At 46.1% G+C, this 13767-nt stretch overlaps 1 protein-coding gene across 3 annotated transcripts in view; it reads right to left on the minus strand.

Annotated features, from left to right (window-relative positions):
* sema6e (sema domain, transmembrane domain (TM), and cytoplasmic domain, (semaphorin) 6E) overlaps positions 1 to 13767 on the minus strand; it is a 144518-nt gene that overhangs the window by 41116 nt on the left and 89635 nt on the right. For all 3 annotated transcript variants that reach the window (XM_060870231.1, XM_060870233.1, XM_060870232.1), the window contains exons 4-5: positions 2752 to 2866; positions 1482 to 1539 (exon numbers count right to left, since the gene is read on the minus strand). In XM_060870231.1, coding sequence (XP_060726214.1) covers positions 1482 to 1539; positions 2752 to 2866 — 173 coding nt within the window. The remainder of the gene's footprint in view (positions 1 to 1481; positions 1540 to 2751; positions 2867 to 13767) is intronic.

Here is a 13767-nt window from a genome sequence, read left to right on the forward strand (position 1 = left end):
ACAGGGGAGGAACAGAGTGAGAAACAGAGGAAGATAAAATGTTCAGCGGTAATTTTATCCTCATGTTAGGTTTTCATGTTCTACTACATAATGACTGTAGCATTCTATAAATAACAGTGATCCAACAATGCTAATGCACGTGTAATCTCACCACATAAGACTGAAAGCTTAGCAGAAGAAAGCTACAGAAGCTCACAGGTGCTTTATAAATCACAGAAGGGTTTCACAAAGCAGACCTGCAAATATTTTCAATAGCGTATATTTGTGCTTGATCAGACACAATCAAACAGGGTCTGAATAAAGGATTACGCTATTTTAGGCAAGCGTTCAAAACAGTCCTGCTAATCTATTGCAACGAAGTCCATTCATTTTTTAAAAGCTCCATGAATCATGAATCTTTCATTTGGCAGAACATTAAAAAATAAATATTTTAAGGTAACTCATTTTAATTTGTCCCGCTCTCCTGGTTTCATAAGTCAAATTATTTCAGACAAATGTGATTCTTCTAGCTGATTCAGTGCGCTTGTGAGCAGGACCATGTTAAATTGTGCTAATTGGAGCGTTTATGTCTTAATGCAGAGATTTGGCTGCATGGAGAGACAGCTGAACTGGGAGGAAGTCAGCTCAAGGTTTCAGGAAGCAGAAACGCAGCAGGAGAACAGGCTCTGTGTTATCAAAAAAGGACAGGATAGATGCGCCGACTGGCTTCCCTGTCCTTTCACAGTAAATGCGCTGCTACCTCAGAAACCCTTAATGTTCCAAACAAGCGGAGAAATGGGATGAGATATGGAGGAGGGGAGAAGGGCTGGGGGCAACTAAGTGCTCTGAGCTATAGCGTGGATGCTGAGAGGGGGAGCATTAGTGCTATTCATTTCAGAGTGCTGCGGGCCACACGGTGCAGCTCATTACATCACTGGCTGTCGGAGAGACAGAAAGAGTGGGGGGGGGGGGAGTGAGGGAGAGAGAGAGAGGGAGAGAGAGAGACAGAGAGATAGAGAGAGAGTGAGAGATAAAGAGAGAGAGATAAAGAGAGAGAGAGAGAGAGAGAGAGAGAGAGAGAGAGAGAGAGAGAGAGAGAGAGAGAGAGAGGGAGTGAGAGAAAGAAAGAGAGAGAGAGAGAGAGAGAAAGAGAGTGAGAGAGAGGGGGTGAGAGAAAGAAAGAGAGAGAAAGAGAGAGAGTGAGAGAGAGGGGGTGAGAGAAAGAAAGAGAGAGAGAGAGAGAGAGAGAGAGAGAGAAAGAAAGAGAGAGAGAGAGAGAGAGAGAGGGAGTGAGAGAAAGAAAGAGAGAGAGAGAGAGAGAGAGAGAGAGAGAGAGAGAGAGAGAGAGAGAGAGAGAGAGAGAGAGAGAGAGAGAGAGAGAGAGAGAGAGAGAGAGAGAGAGAGAGAGAGAGAGAGAGAGAGAGAGAGAGAGAGAGAGAGAGAGAGAGAGAGAGAGAGAGAGAGAAAGAAAGAGAGCGAGAGAGAGAGAGAGAGACGCTTACCTGCTGAGGGACGATTTGCTCAGTCGAAGCGGCAAGATTGACGACAAAAACGTGATCCCTGCAACACACAACACAAAGGAATCAAGGACTCAAAGACACAGAAGGAAAGAGGACAGAGTGAGCAGGGTTCTCCGTCAGTCACCTCAGCTGAATGAGACTGATTAGCCTCGATCATGCGGCGCTTATCTAGGATGGGGGTATATGTGCGAGGAAGGGATAAGGTGCTTATCAATGAACGCAGATCTGCGCAAGTCTGGAGTGTGTGATTCATCACTGCTTGCCACAGTCAACCAAGCACACCTAGTTTAACACAAGCTCCAGAAAGACATGTACAGCTCAGAGTCAGATGCATTTAATGTGAGAAGTGCTCGGTTTATACTGAATGAGATTAAAAAAAAGGTTTGCATTTGAAAAGCGCTGAAAAATTGGTGCTGATGTAGCAGGAATGAAATTACAGGTTGTCCTAAACTCATATTTTTAGGTGGGTGGTGGAATCGGTCACATGACCAGAGACATTAATTTCAAGCATCCGCCAGAGAAAACAGCTGTTTACAAGCGAGTAAATAAAAACATTTTTTGTACAGATAGAACAGGTCAGGGATTAGAAATGATGTCTGATGTCTCTGGGGCTGACAAAAAAAAAAATATCGGACAATATATTATTGTGAATTAATACGTTTGAATTGTACATACTGTATAAATTTAATAACGTCATTAATTAAGAAATGAGAATATTTCACCAAAATATTTTTATTTGAATTTTTTTCTCCATATTATCTTTTACAATTATTATTATTTTTTTACATACACATTATATAAGTTTTCAGAATTTCTTATTTTTAAAACATGTTTAAACTGTAATGTGTGAAGAATTTTCCCAGGCAACCGGACCTTTAATTTATCATAATGCTTAAAGCGTCCATTAGTGACATTTTATTAAGAATACACTTCCACAGCTTACTGTATCTTTTTAAGTAGTTTGATATAATTGGGTCTGATTGATATACTGGTCGACTGCTAACATTTCCAAAGCAGAGTGGTGTAGGGAGTAAAACTTGTACTAGTATTGCTGAGCAAACGTTCAGAATTAAACAGGTTAAGATTACAGGGTCGTCACATGCATCTCAGATGAAGTACAGATATGAGATACGAGCTTCATCCTATACAGGAAGATCACAGGTTTTTGGGTTAAGAAAGGGCAAAATCATTCCGCTTAATGGCCAGTGATAAAGCAGCAGAAAGTTGGTGGTAGTGGTGATGACAGACTGACCTGGCAGCAATGTACAGCATGTGGTTTATGCGCAACATTCTCTGGAAGTCCAGACCGAGCCGCGCCGTGTCATTATCTGACATGTTGCCCTGGAAACCAGGGTACAGGTAGGAGTCTGCAGAGCAAGAGAGATATAAGAGTTTTATAGAAAAAAAAAAAAAAACAGAGCCAGAGAGAAAGAAAAGGGAGAGAAAGAGAGAGTAAGGGATGAGAGAGGAAGGGTAAGAGGGAGAGAGAGAGATTAAGAAAGCAGAACTAAGAGCTCTCAGGAGTAATCAATACTTTTCGTTAACAGCCATACCTGATATGTTTAGAACAAACAAGTAAAAGCATTCATTCATATTAGCCCAAACTAATTATACAAGATGTAAGTCTATACTCAGTTATTAATACTCGTTGCACTCAACAGAGCTTTATTAAAAATAATCCTCTTGAGAACACTCAGGCTCAAAGAAAAGCAATTCCTCATTCAGGATATCCTTTATTCATTATTTAACAGTGAGGTCTGAGAAAGCCTCGGGCCTCTCTGGGCAGAGTAAATTCAGGCTGCGCGTCCAATCTGTCAGCGCAAAGTGATGACTTCATTTAGCTAGCAGTGCCGGGCTGTGAAAGGTGAGTTAAGGCCTTCTCAGCACCCCATTTTGCACATGCCATTTACCATGCAAGGAAGCAGAACGCAATGTATCCTTAGCAAGGGAACACTGTCACGTAATGCCTCTCTGCTTTTTCGATCAACAAAGCTGATACTGAAATTTGGTTATCTATCAATTTAGCCTTTAGTATCTCTAAAGACAGTGTATAGAGTGATGGGCTCGACTCATTCGGTCTAAGAGGGTACATGATATGACACGAGACAAGACAAGATACAACTCCGGGATTAACAGCATCAGAAAAATTTCCCTCTCGCGCTTGCACAGTAAACACCATCTGATCTCAGCGTGTTCACCAGTGATCACAGTACAGACGTTATTCTCACTTCTGCACACAAAAAAATACAGAGAAAAAAAAAAGAAAAAGAAAAAACCTCAAAGAAATCATTCAACCACTTCCCCCTGGACGACATGTAGTTACACGGAGACTGTGGTTATCGCGGCTCCCTGCAGTGGCAGACACTTAAAGCTGTACTTAAATCTCAACTGTCATTCTACCTCAGGAGTCGAATCAGCAGTTTTGTTTTAGATGTTGTTTTCTCAGAAGCGATTTTAAACAGCATGATTAAATGCGAGTTAAGAAATAAAGACGTGGCCTTGCTCGGTAAATAGAATAAAATTAGTGTCTAAATGTCAGTTGTATTCAGCCTAAAGTATTCAGTCAGAGCTGAGAGGCAAATTTGGCTCTAGCGACTTATATGTTTATTGCACTGAAGCCGCTGTACTGAAGCACTGAAGCCACTGTACTGAAGCACTGAAGCCACTGTACTGAAGCACTGAAGCCACTGTACTGAAGCACTGAAGCCACTGTACTGAAGCACTGAAGCCACTGTACTGAAGCACTGAAACCACTGTACTGAAGCACTGAAGCCACTGTACTGAAGCACTGAAGCCACTGTACTGAAGCACTGAAGCCACTGTACTGAAGCACTGAAGCCACTGTACTGAAGCACTGAAGCCACTGTACTGAAGCACTGAAGCCACTGTACTGAAGCACTGAAGTCACTGTACTGAAGCACTGAAGCCACTGTACTGAAGCACTGAAGCCACTGTTGAGCCAGGAGAACAGAGAGAGAGAAACTTTAACATCTTTTATCCTCTGTAGAATGATCAGGTCAACTGAGAGGCAGCGAGTAAAAGCGGGAAGTGTGAAGTAAAATGTAGATAAGACGCGAGAACTGTCTGATGCTGGGTTGGCGGGAACTGTCTGATGCTGGGTTGGCGGGAACTGTCTGATGCTGGGTTGGTGGTTTTCTTGCTGAACTGCTAAAATATTCTACACTCGTTCTTTAATTAGCCAAAAATTATACTCCGCCAACTGGCTATACAGCTTGTATCTACCGAGTTAGAACGCTGTTTTAGCTTGTCACTTAGTTCAATAACAGGTTTGTTTATTCATTTAGAAACCTAGCTATGGATTAATTAAAAACATAATTCTCACTCTTGGCTTTCATTTACATTTACAGCATTTAGCAGACACCCTTATCCAGAGCGACTTCCATTTTTTATCTCATTTTTATACAACTGAGCAATTGAGGGTTAAGGGCCTTGCTCATGGGCCCAGCAGTGGCAGCTTGGTGGACGTAGGAATCGAACTCACAACTTTCCAATTGGTAGCCCAACACCTTAACCACTAGGCTACCACATCCCTTTCACCTGGACCCCTTCAATAAATGAATGGTATAATTATTTCAGAGATATTGTTCTTATAGACAGATCATTGGCTATCATCCATAAAGCCCGAAGATCAACTCTGGACATTTCGGATAAAGTTATGGCTGTACTTCATCTATGGCTGTACTTAGAACATCATCTAAAAGTGTCTTAACAATGAAAGTAATGTCAAAGTATCTATCGTGTATATATATATATTTATTTCTTTATTTTAGTTTCAAGTCTTTGGCAATTGTATACAGTTTAAAAATGATGTTTGTTATATATACACTTGAATACACAATTATTACTCGGTACGTAACAAAGTGTACATCTTGTGTTAAAACTCAATAATAAGTTGATGACAAAAAAAGAAGCCTAGCTAACTGACTAGTATCTAAATCACTATAGTACTTACACTGTCTTCTACAAGCTGCTACGGTGTGATTTGTTCTGCAGCTGCACACGTCTCACTTCATACGTACGCATAACGTAAGCGCGTACGTTTACTTGGCAGATATACAGTTAAAGACCCAGCAATTTAAGTACGGCAGAGAAGCCAAAATATTCAGTTCAGTACAATTTTAGTTGTATAGCACTGTGTTGCGCACACGGACACTGTCACAAGACATCTTATTAAATATTATGTATTCAATTTACATTGATATTTATAACTGTTTTTAAACTACAGCCGTGTCCATGTTTCACTGCAGATATAAATAGTACACAACATGGGTGTCTGTTTTGAAAGGTACCTGGGGCAAAAAACATAAAAGTGCACAATCCAGTTTAAAGCAAGTTCATTTACACTGAAAGCATTTGTGAAGCGTTCTCACATGTTGTTGTTATTAAGCAGTTCATGTAATATAATTATTGTTCATTCCCACAATTCCAGCCATCGCCGGATACTAGATGCTGCAGAATTTGTACAAAGTGTATTGCTATAGCTTACAACACACATGCTGCTTCTCTTTACTGTGAGTTAGTGTACGCTCCTGCGTTAAACAACAAACTTTGTTTTCTGTAAGTAAATTTGTGATACAAGAATGTAATCGATTCTGCAGGAAATGCAGGAGGAAGAAAACCATCACTTGTACTGTTAATGTAAAGCTGTTGGGATGTGAGAGTTTTATTTGCCATTTTTTTATAGACACCGAAAGTGTCACACATCAATTTCCTTTGTGAGACTTTATCTGTATTTTTTCACAGATTTTCCTTCCAATTTAAAAAATGAAAAGCACTAGATTTAATAGACTTAAAAAATAACACCACATAACTGTGGTTTACTCTATAAACACTGTTTAAATCTGCATTATATCACATACACAACACCGTGTCACATCCTTTTAGATATGCAACCGGACACAACTCGTCGCCTCAACATCAGAGTTAACCTGAAGGTTGGTTGAAGAACAACATCTTGCTTAACCCTAAATCCCTTTTTGTGCTGCAGTGCAAATAAGCCCTAAGAATGAACTCTCCTAGCAAACATTAAACTAAATCTTTCTTCTGGGATCAGACTGACTGACAGACAGACAGCCTGTGGGCTGCGGCTGGCTCGATAAAGGTTCCACAAATGAATTCAGATTCTGTCATATGAATTCATCGTTTGGAATATAAATGAACAAAAAGATAAAGAAAAGAAAAAAAAAGCTAGTGTCTAATGGCTATAATAGCAATAATCTCAGGACTATAAAGTAATCTAGTGAAAAAATGTTTCTAAAAGAAGGCTGGTTGTGTATCCAGATGGAACCCTTCTGATAATATCTCAGTAAATTATTGGTTGTTGTTGATGTCCTTTTAGTTTACTTCGGCAGGTAGGAATTAGTGTTGGGTTTGTGGTGAACTCGGAAATTACGCTGACCTGTTTAATTCCACTATATTCCACGTGTAATTAAGCTGGTTGCTTAATTCCACTTAAGTACAAACTGTTATAGAAAGGAGATTATTTCCTGTCCAGTGTCACCCAAATGAAGATGAGGTTCACTTCTGAGTCTGGTTCCTCTCAAGGTTTCTTCCTCATATCATCTCATGGAGTTTTTCCTTGCCACCTTGCCTCTGGCTTCCACATTACGAGATATATACTAATTTATAGTATAAACATAATTTTACATTTTTATTCTCTTTCTATACTCATGTGAAGCTTGAAGTTTATACAAATAAACTGAACTGAACTGAATATTACTATAGTCAGTGTTATGGACACTAACGCACGTACAATAACGCACATACAAATAGCTAGCATATAAATATCATGAATACTTGAAAATTTGTACACACTATCTTCACCAGTCTGAGAATTTGTACTGGATCACTGCTGATGATTATTATGGTGTAGTTAATATTTGTAAAAAAAAAAGCCATGTCTCTTGGTGTTTGATTAGCTAGCATTATGCCAGGTCATCTATTATATGATGAATATGTGATCAGGTAGTTTATATCAAATGACTGGACATTTTAATCAAGGTAAAGACAATTTTATCAGCATGTCTTACTTGCATATGTCTATAGACCTGCTTTGACATCTTGTCATCTTGTCTATCAGTGAATTTATCGCTACATGTTGCCAGAAGTCATCAGTAGGTGTTCAAACTTCTGGTTTAAATTAAAGACGTATCTCTTTAGCCAGGCATACGCATAAAACATTCTATAACCCCGTTCTCCAGTACATCTAATCAAATGCACATTAACATCTAGTCTTTGCTAATATCATGAACAGGAGCTATGCTAATTCGTCTCCACTTGCTTCTCTTTTTATACCCATCCTGAGGCACATAGAGATTGAGTCAGCTCCAGTTGTGTTCCGCTTTAATGAAGTTTTTAAACCTTCAAAGAGAAGTTACCCACCCCATGAGGACTTTGAGAAGAACAACCTATTATTCAATACAAAAAAGAACACTACATACTGTATCTCCATCACAGAGTATTTGAAGGCTTTGGCACGACGTAGCTGGTGCAGAATCTATAATGATCTCAGATGATGAGCTAATTTATGAGTTGCTCAAGTAGCTCCAGGTTACACAATTCCAAATTGACTGTAAAAGTCTGGACATTATTTATAATTCACACTCTCTGGTGTTTACCATAAGTTATAATCACACTGAGTTTGAGTTTGGTTCATCTCAAGCTTTCTTCCTCATATCACCTCAGAGAGTTTATTTCTTCAGTCACCTCAGAAGCAGTGTGTGCTCTTTGCCATGGATCATGTGCACTCTAATGGCTTCACTACATTGGTGGTTGCTGCTTCAAGTCGTTCCATATTTGCATTAATTTAAACTCTTTTCAGTTTTTTCATGTTCCTGGACATGCCCACACCTGGTAGCCAGAGGTTGGCAGGTCTCTTTGGACATGAATGAGCTGTTCGCTGTTCGCTCTTCACTGCAAGTCGCTGTACAGTATGTGTGAACACAGCGTTAATATTTATCACAGGCGTGTGTATGTGTAACAGTAGAAAGCTACAGTACCTAAAACACTGACTAGTTTTCCTAAGTCTCGCCGCGCAACAATCAGATTAATCAGGAGAGATGTCTGCTATGCTTGCAAAGATATTCTTTTACTGGAGACGTCTCTGAAACCCAAAAGGTGTGAACTGCAGCTTTTAATTAGTGTGCACTTTCAGAATGCTCCCTGTACAGGTCAGGGAATTAGTATAAGTAATGGCTACTCCTGTGAGCCTGCAGCACACACACACACACACACACACACCAACACACACGCACACACACACACAGGTGCAAACAGCTGATAAATGGGCCTCATTAAATATCTGGTTGTCTTCAAGAGCTTTATTAGCCCCTGATATTCTAGGTTTTGTTGGTTGTATACACTCTCCACAAGAACCTTTGATTTCTGCATTGTCCTCATCTCAAATATTCTGTGCTTTCTAGTTTGGGCTTTTATACCTGGATTAGCCATAACGCTCCTGATGTCTTCGTACTCTCAGTTCCCTTTCGATACTCCACTCATACTGCGTATGGGGGAAAAGCTCCTTTTTTCCTCAATACTGAAGCCTTTTTTCAATAACGCAGTGCAACTGCACTGTCATTGGTTTAATATGAAACTTTTTTTAAAACCAATGACGGCGCTGCGTAGCTGCGCGAGCCTGTGGCGATGCAGCGCGCCAAAGCCCGCTAAAAAAGGGGGCGGGGCGTATAGCTATATAAGCAGGCAAATCGCCAGAGGAAATCAGATCTTACTCCTTCAGCGACGACTTCACTTCGCTGAATTTCCTCTGAACGCCTTCGCTGGATTTTCGCCGTTGAATAGGCACCGCAGCGGACCAGCTGAGACCGCCGACCGCTTGCAGCGCCGGCGCTCTTTAGACAGCCGCGTCTCGCGCCGTTCTTGGGCTGCCGGCTTCCTGCCTGCAGCCGCTTCTCAGCGATCTCCTGCCGCCATCCGGCGATCACAAAAAGAGCTTTCCAGCGGTTTTCATCGCTCTAAAAGAGCATTTCCAAACAAACGCCGTTTTAACGGCGGCGGCCATGCCGCGTCACAACTGTGGCACATGCAGAGTCCCTCTGCATGACAATGACGGCCATGATGAGTGCGTTTCCTGCCTGGGTAAATCCCACGCTGAAACTGCACTCACTGAGTCCTCATGCTGCTTCTGTGAGAGCATGAGTCTCGCCTCTCTGCGCTCGCGGATCGCTTTCTTTCATGAAAGTGACTCCGCCCCTCACGCCCCCCCCGTCTTCTTCCTCCCGCGAGCCGGCCAGGAAGCGACAGCGGGGAAGAGGGGCTCAGCGCCCGGGTTTGGGTGAGCTCACGCCGGCTCTTCGCCCACGTGCCTCACTCTCTCCAACGAGAGAGCCGTCCCCCGTCCTCTTCTCACGCCCAGAGCAGCGTCCCTCAGCTGAAATGAGTGACCTCCTCTCATTTGGCGGATCGGAGGACGAGCCGCTTGACGACTCCATGTCACTCGCGGCTTCTGAAACGGAAGATTGGGCCGGTGATCCTAACCCCGCCCACTTGCCGTCGCGAGAGCCCATCGACGCCAAAGCTGGGATGGATGCCGAGCTTCTCCGCATCCTCTCCAGAGCTGTCGAAGATCTCCATCTGGAGTGGGCCGCCCCTGAGGAGCCGACGCGCAGCAGGCTGGACGAGTGGTTCTTGCCGGAAAGCCGCCAAGCCCCCCGCCAGCGTTCTGCCCCGTTCTTCCCTGAGGTGCACGACGAGCTCACAAAGTCGTGGCGCGCCCCCTACTCGGCCCGCCTACGCACTTCTGCAGCTCTCGGTGCAGTAGATGGCTCTCAGGAGAAGGGCTATGAGCAATTGCCGCCCCTGGACGATGCCGTGGCTGCTCATCTCTGCCCCCCCGCGGCTGTGGGGTGGAAAAGCAAGAGAGCCCTTCCTTCCAAGCCCTGCAGAATGACATCTGCCATGGCTGGCAGAGCTTACACTTCTGCTGGCCAAGCCGCTTCAGCACTACACACCATGGCCATTTTACAGGTGTTCCAGGCAAAGCTTCTCCGTTCCCTGGATGAGTCGAGCCCTAGTGAACCTGCTTTTTGCGACCTCCGCAGCGCCACAGATCTGGCCCTGCGCGCCACAAAAACCACGGCCCAAGCCATTGGACGATCCATGGCCAACCTGATTGTGCTGGAGCGCCACCTCTGGCTCAACCTCACTGAGATTAAGGAGAGCGACAAGGTGGCCTTTCTAGATGCCCCAGTCTCTCCATCCGGTCTCTTCGGGCCGGCCGTAGAAGGGTTTACGGAGCGCTTCACCGCAGCACAGAAGTCGTCCCAGGCTATGCGGCACTTCCTGCCCAAGCGCTCCACCTCTGCCCTGAGTCGCCCCAGGACTGCGCCGACTCAGCGCCAGAGCAAACCTGTCCCTTCTGCCCCCCAGGTGGCGCCCCCTAGGGAGCAGCGCCCAGCTCGCCCCACTAAGCGCGCTAAACCGCCTGGACGTCAGGGCCCCCGGCAGAGGATTGTGCTGGACCCGACGCCCTCTAAATCCTCCTGATCGTTGGGGAAGGAAGAGGAAAGAGCAAAGTCCCGCCACGGCCGGACCACCCCAGAAGCTCTCTCGCCTGCCAGCTATGCGACCTGGGCCCACCGTCGTTGCGTCCACGCAAAGTGCTGTTATGGCAAACACAATAAAGATTACACATTTTCTAAAAGAGAGTTGGCCTGCCATCCTAATCGTTGGCCTGCCATCCGACACTATCCAGCCCCTTGTCACGCGGGCCGATGCCTGGCAGGCCATCCCCGGAGTGTCCAAGTGGGTGTTGGGGATAATAAAATACGGCTACTCACTGCAGTTCGCCCGGAGACCCCCGCATTTTCGCGGGGTGATTCCCACTTTGGTAGAGCCGGACGACGCCCAGGTCCTCCGCACCGAAGTGCTGACGCTGTTGAGGAAAGGAGCCATAGAGATGGTTCCTCCCTCAGAAAGCGGGTCGGGGTTCTACAGCCGTTATTTCCTTGTCCCCAAGAAAGATGCCGGTCTCAGACCCATCTTAGACCTCAGACTCCTGAACCTCTCCCTCATGGAACGGAAGTTCAGGATGTTGACACTAAAGCAGATCCTCACGCAGATTTGCCCCGAGGACTGGTTCTTCTCGCTGGATCTGAAAGACGCTTACTTTCACATCCAGGTAGCCCCACATCACAGACGATTCTTGAGATTCGCGTTCGAGGGTGTGGCTTACCAATATGCAGTCCTTCCCTTTGGGCTGTCTCTAGCTCCACGCACTTTCACGAAGTGCATGAACGAGGCACTTTCCCCTCTGAGACAGATGGGAATCCGCATTCTGAATTATCTCGACGACTGGCTCATTCTAGCCCAGTCGCGAACCGAGCTAGACCGCCACAGATCCGTGCTCCTGAGCCACTTAGAGTGCCTAGGACTCAGGGTCAATTTTGCCAAGAGCTCACTGCTCCCCAGCCAACGTGTTGTGTTCCTGGGAGTGGTTTTCGACTCGGTCCGCATGAGGGCAGTCATATCACCAGAGCGCGCTCTGGTACTTCAGCAGCTCGCGGCCTCTGTCAGGAACAAAGCCTGTTTCCCTCTGAAGTTCTTTCAGAGGATGCTAGGGCTGATGGCTTCCGCCTCTCCAGTTTTGCAGCTTGGCCTCCTACGAATGCGGCCCCTGCAATACTGGCTGAAACTCCGGGTCCCACCTCACGCTTGGCGGCACGGCCGCTTTCGCGTCAGAGTCAACCAGGCCTGTCTAGCAGCCCTGGAGCCTTGGATGAACCCTGTTTGGTTCAGCCGTGGAGTGCTCCTACAGGCGGTTTCCAGAAGGACGGTGGTCTCAACAGATGCGTCCAACCTGACAGTGACAGTGGTGTCCTACATAAATCACCAAGGTGGCCTTTCGTCCAGCCGCCTCTACATGCTGGCAAAGCGCCTCTTGGAATGGGCATTACCCAGGTTGCGAACGCTCAAGGCGACACACATACCTGGCAAGTCGAATCTGGGAGCAGACATGCTTTCACGGAGCAACGTCCCCTCGGACGAGTGGATGCTCCATCCCCAGACGGTTCTCAAAATCTGGGAGATTTTCGGGAAGGCAGAGGTCGACCTCTTCGCCTCAGAAAGCAACTCTCATTGCCCAATTTATTTTTCAAAGGACACAGATGCGCTGGCCCACGACTGGCCCAGCCTCCTCCTTTATGCTTTTCCCCCGATCGCTCTGGTCCCTCAGGTCATCAGACGAGTCAGGGAGGACAGGCACAGAGTCCTCCTGGTGGCCCCACTCTGGAGGAGCCAAGTTTGGTCCTCGGAGCTATTCAGGCTTTCCATGAAAGCCCCATGGCCAATCCCCCTGAGGCGGGATCTCCTCTCTCAGGCGAACAGGACAATCTGGCACCCGCAGCCAGAACTCTGGGCTCTGCACGTATGGTCCCTCGATGGGAGCCTCTGAGCCTCCCCGAGGACGTGCTGCATACCATTGCTCAGGCTAGGGCCCCGTCTACGAGACGCCTCTACGCCCAGAAATGGTCAATCATTTCATGATTTTTCAGCATTTCATGCTCCTATTGCTGGCCAATCGGTGGGTCGAAACGGCCTCATTGTGCGTTTCCTGAGAGGTGCTAGGCGGTTGAAGCCCCCTCGTCCTCTCACCGCTCCCACTTGGGACCTTCACACGGTCCTTGAAGCGCTCAAGGGACCTCCCTTTGAACCGCTGCGGTCGGCTGGCCTCCGGCCCCTAACGCTGAAAACCGCTCTGCTACTTGCTCTAGCATCGGTCAAGCGTGTTGGCGATTTGCAGGCCCTCTCGGTGAGCCCTGCATGCCTTGAGTTTGGGCCCAATGACTCAAAGGTCATTTTAAAACCCAGGCACGGCTACGTACCTAAAGTGCTCTCAACGCCATTTAGAGCGCAGGTAGTTTCTCTCTCGGCTCTGCCTCTGTTGTCAGGTGAGCAGGAGCTGAATTTACTCTGCCCAGTGAGGGCTTTGAGGGTATACACTGAGCGGTCACAGCCGTTCAGGCAATCTGACCAGCTTTTTGTCTGCTTTGGTGGCCGCACCAAGGGGTCTTCGGTCTCAAAGCAACGCCTCTCGCGTTGGATAGTCGACGCTATCGCTCTATGTTACTCTTCTATGGGTCTTGAGTGCCCCATGGGAGTAAGAGCCCACTCCACTAGAGGGATGGCCTCTTCTTGGGCCTGGTCTAGTGGTGTCTCCATCAAGGACATCTGTGAGGCGGCCAGTTGGTCCTCGCCGTCCACTTTTGTCAGATTCTATAACCTGGACATC

This window comes from Tachysurus vachellii, chromosome 5 (genome assembly GCF_030014155.1).
Source record: "Tachysurus vachellii isolate PV-2020 chromosome 5, HZAU_Pvac_v1, whole genome shotgun sequence".
In the NCBI taxonomy this organism is placed as follows: domain Eukaryota; kingdom Metazoa; phylum Chordata; class Actinopteri; order Siluriformes; family Bagridae; genus Tachysurus; species Tachysurus vachellii.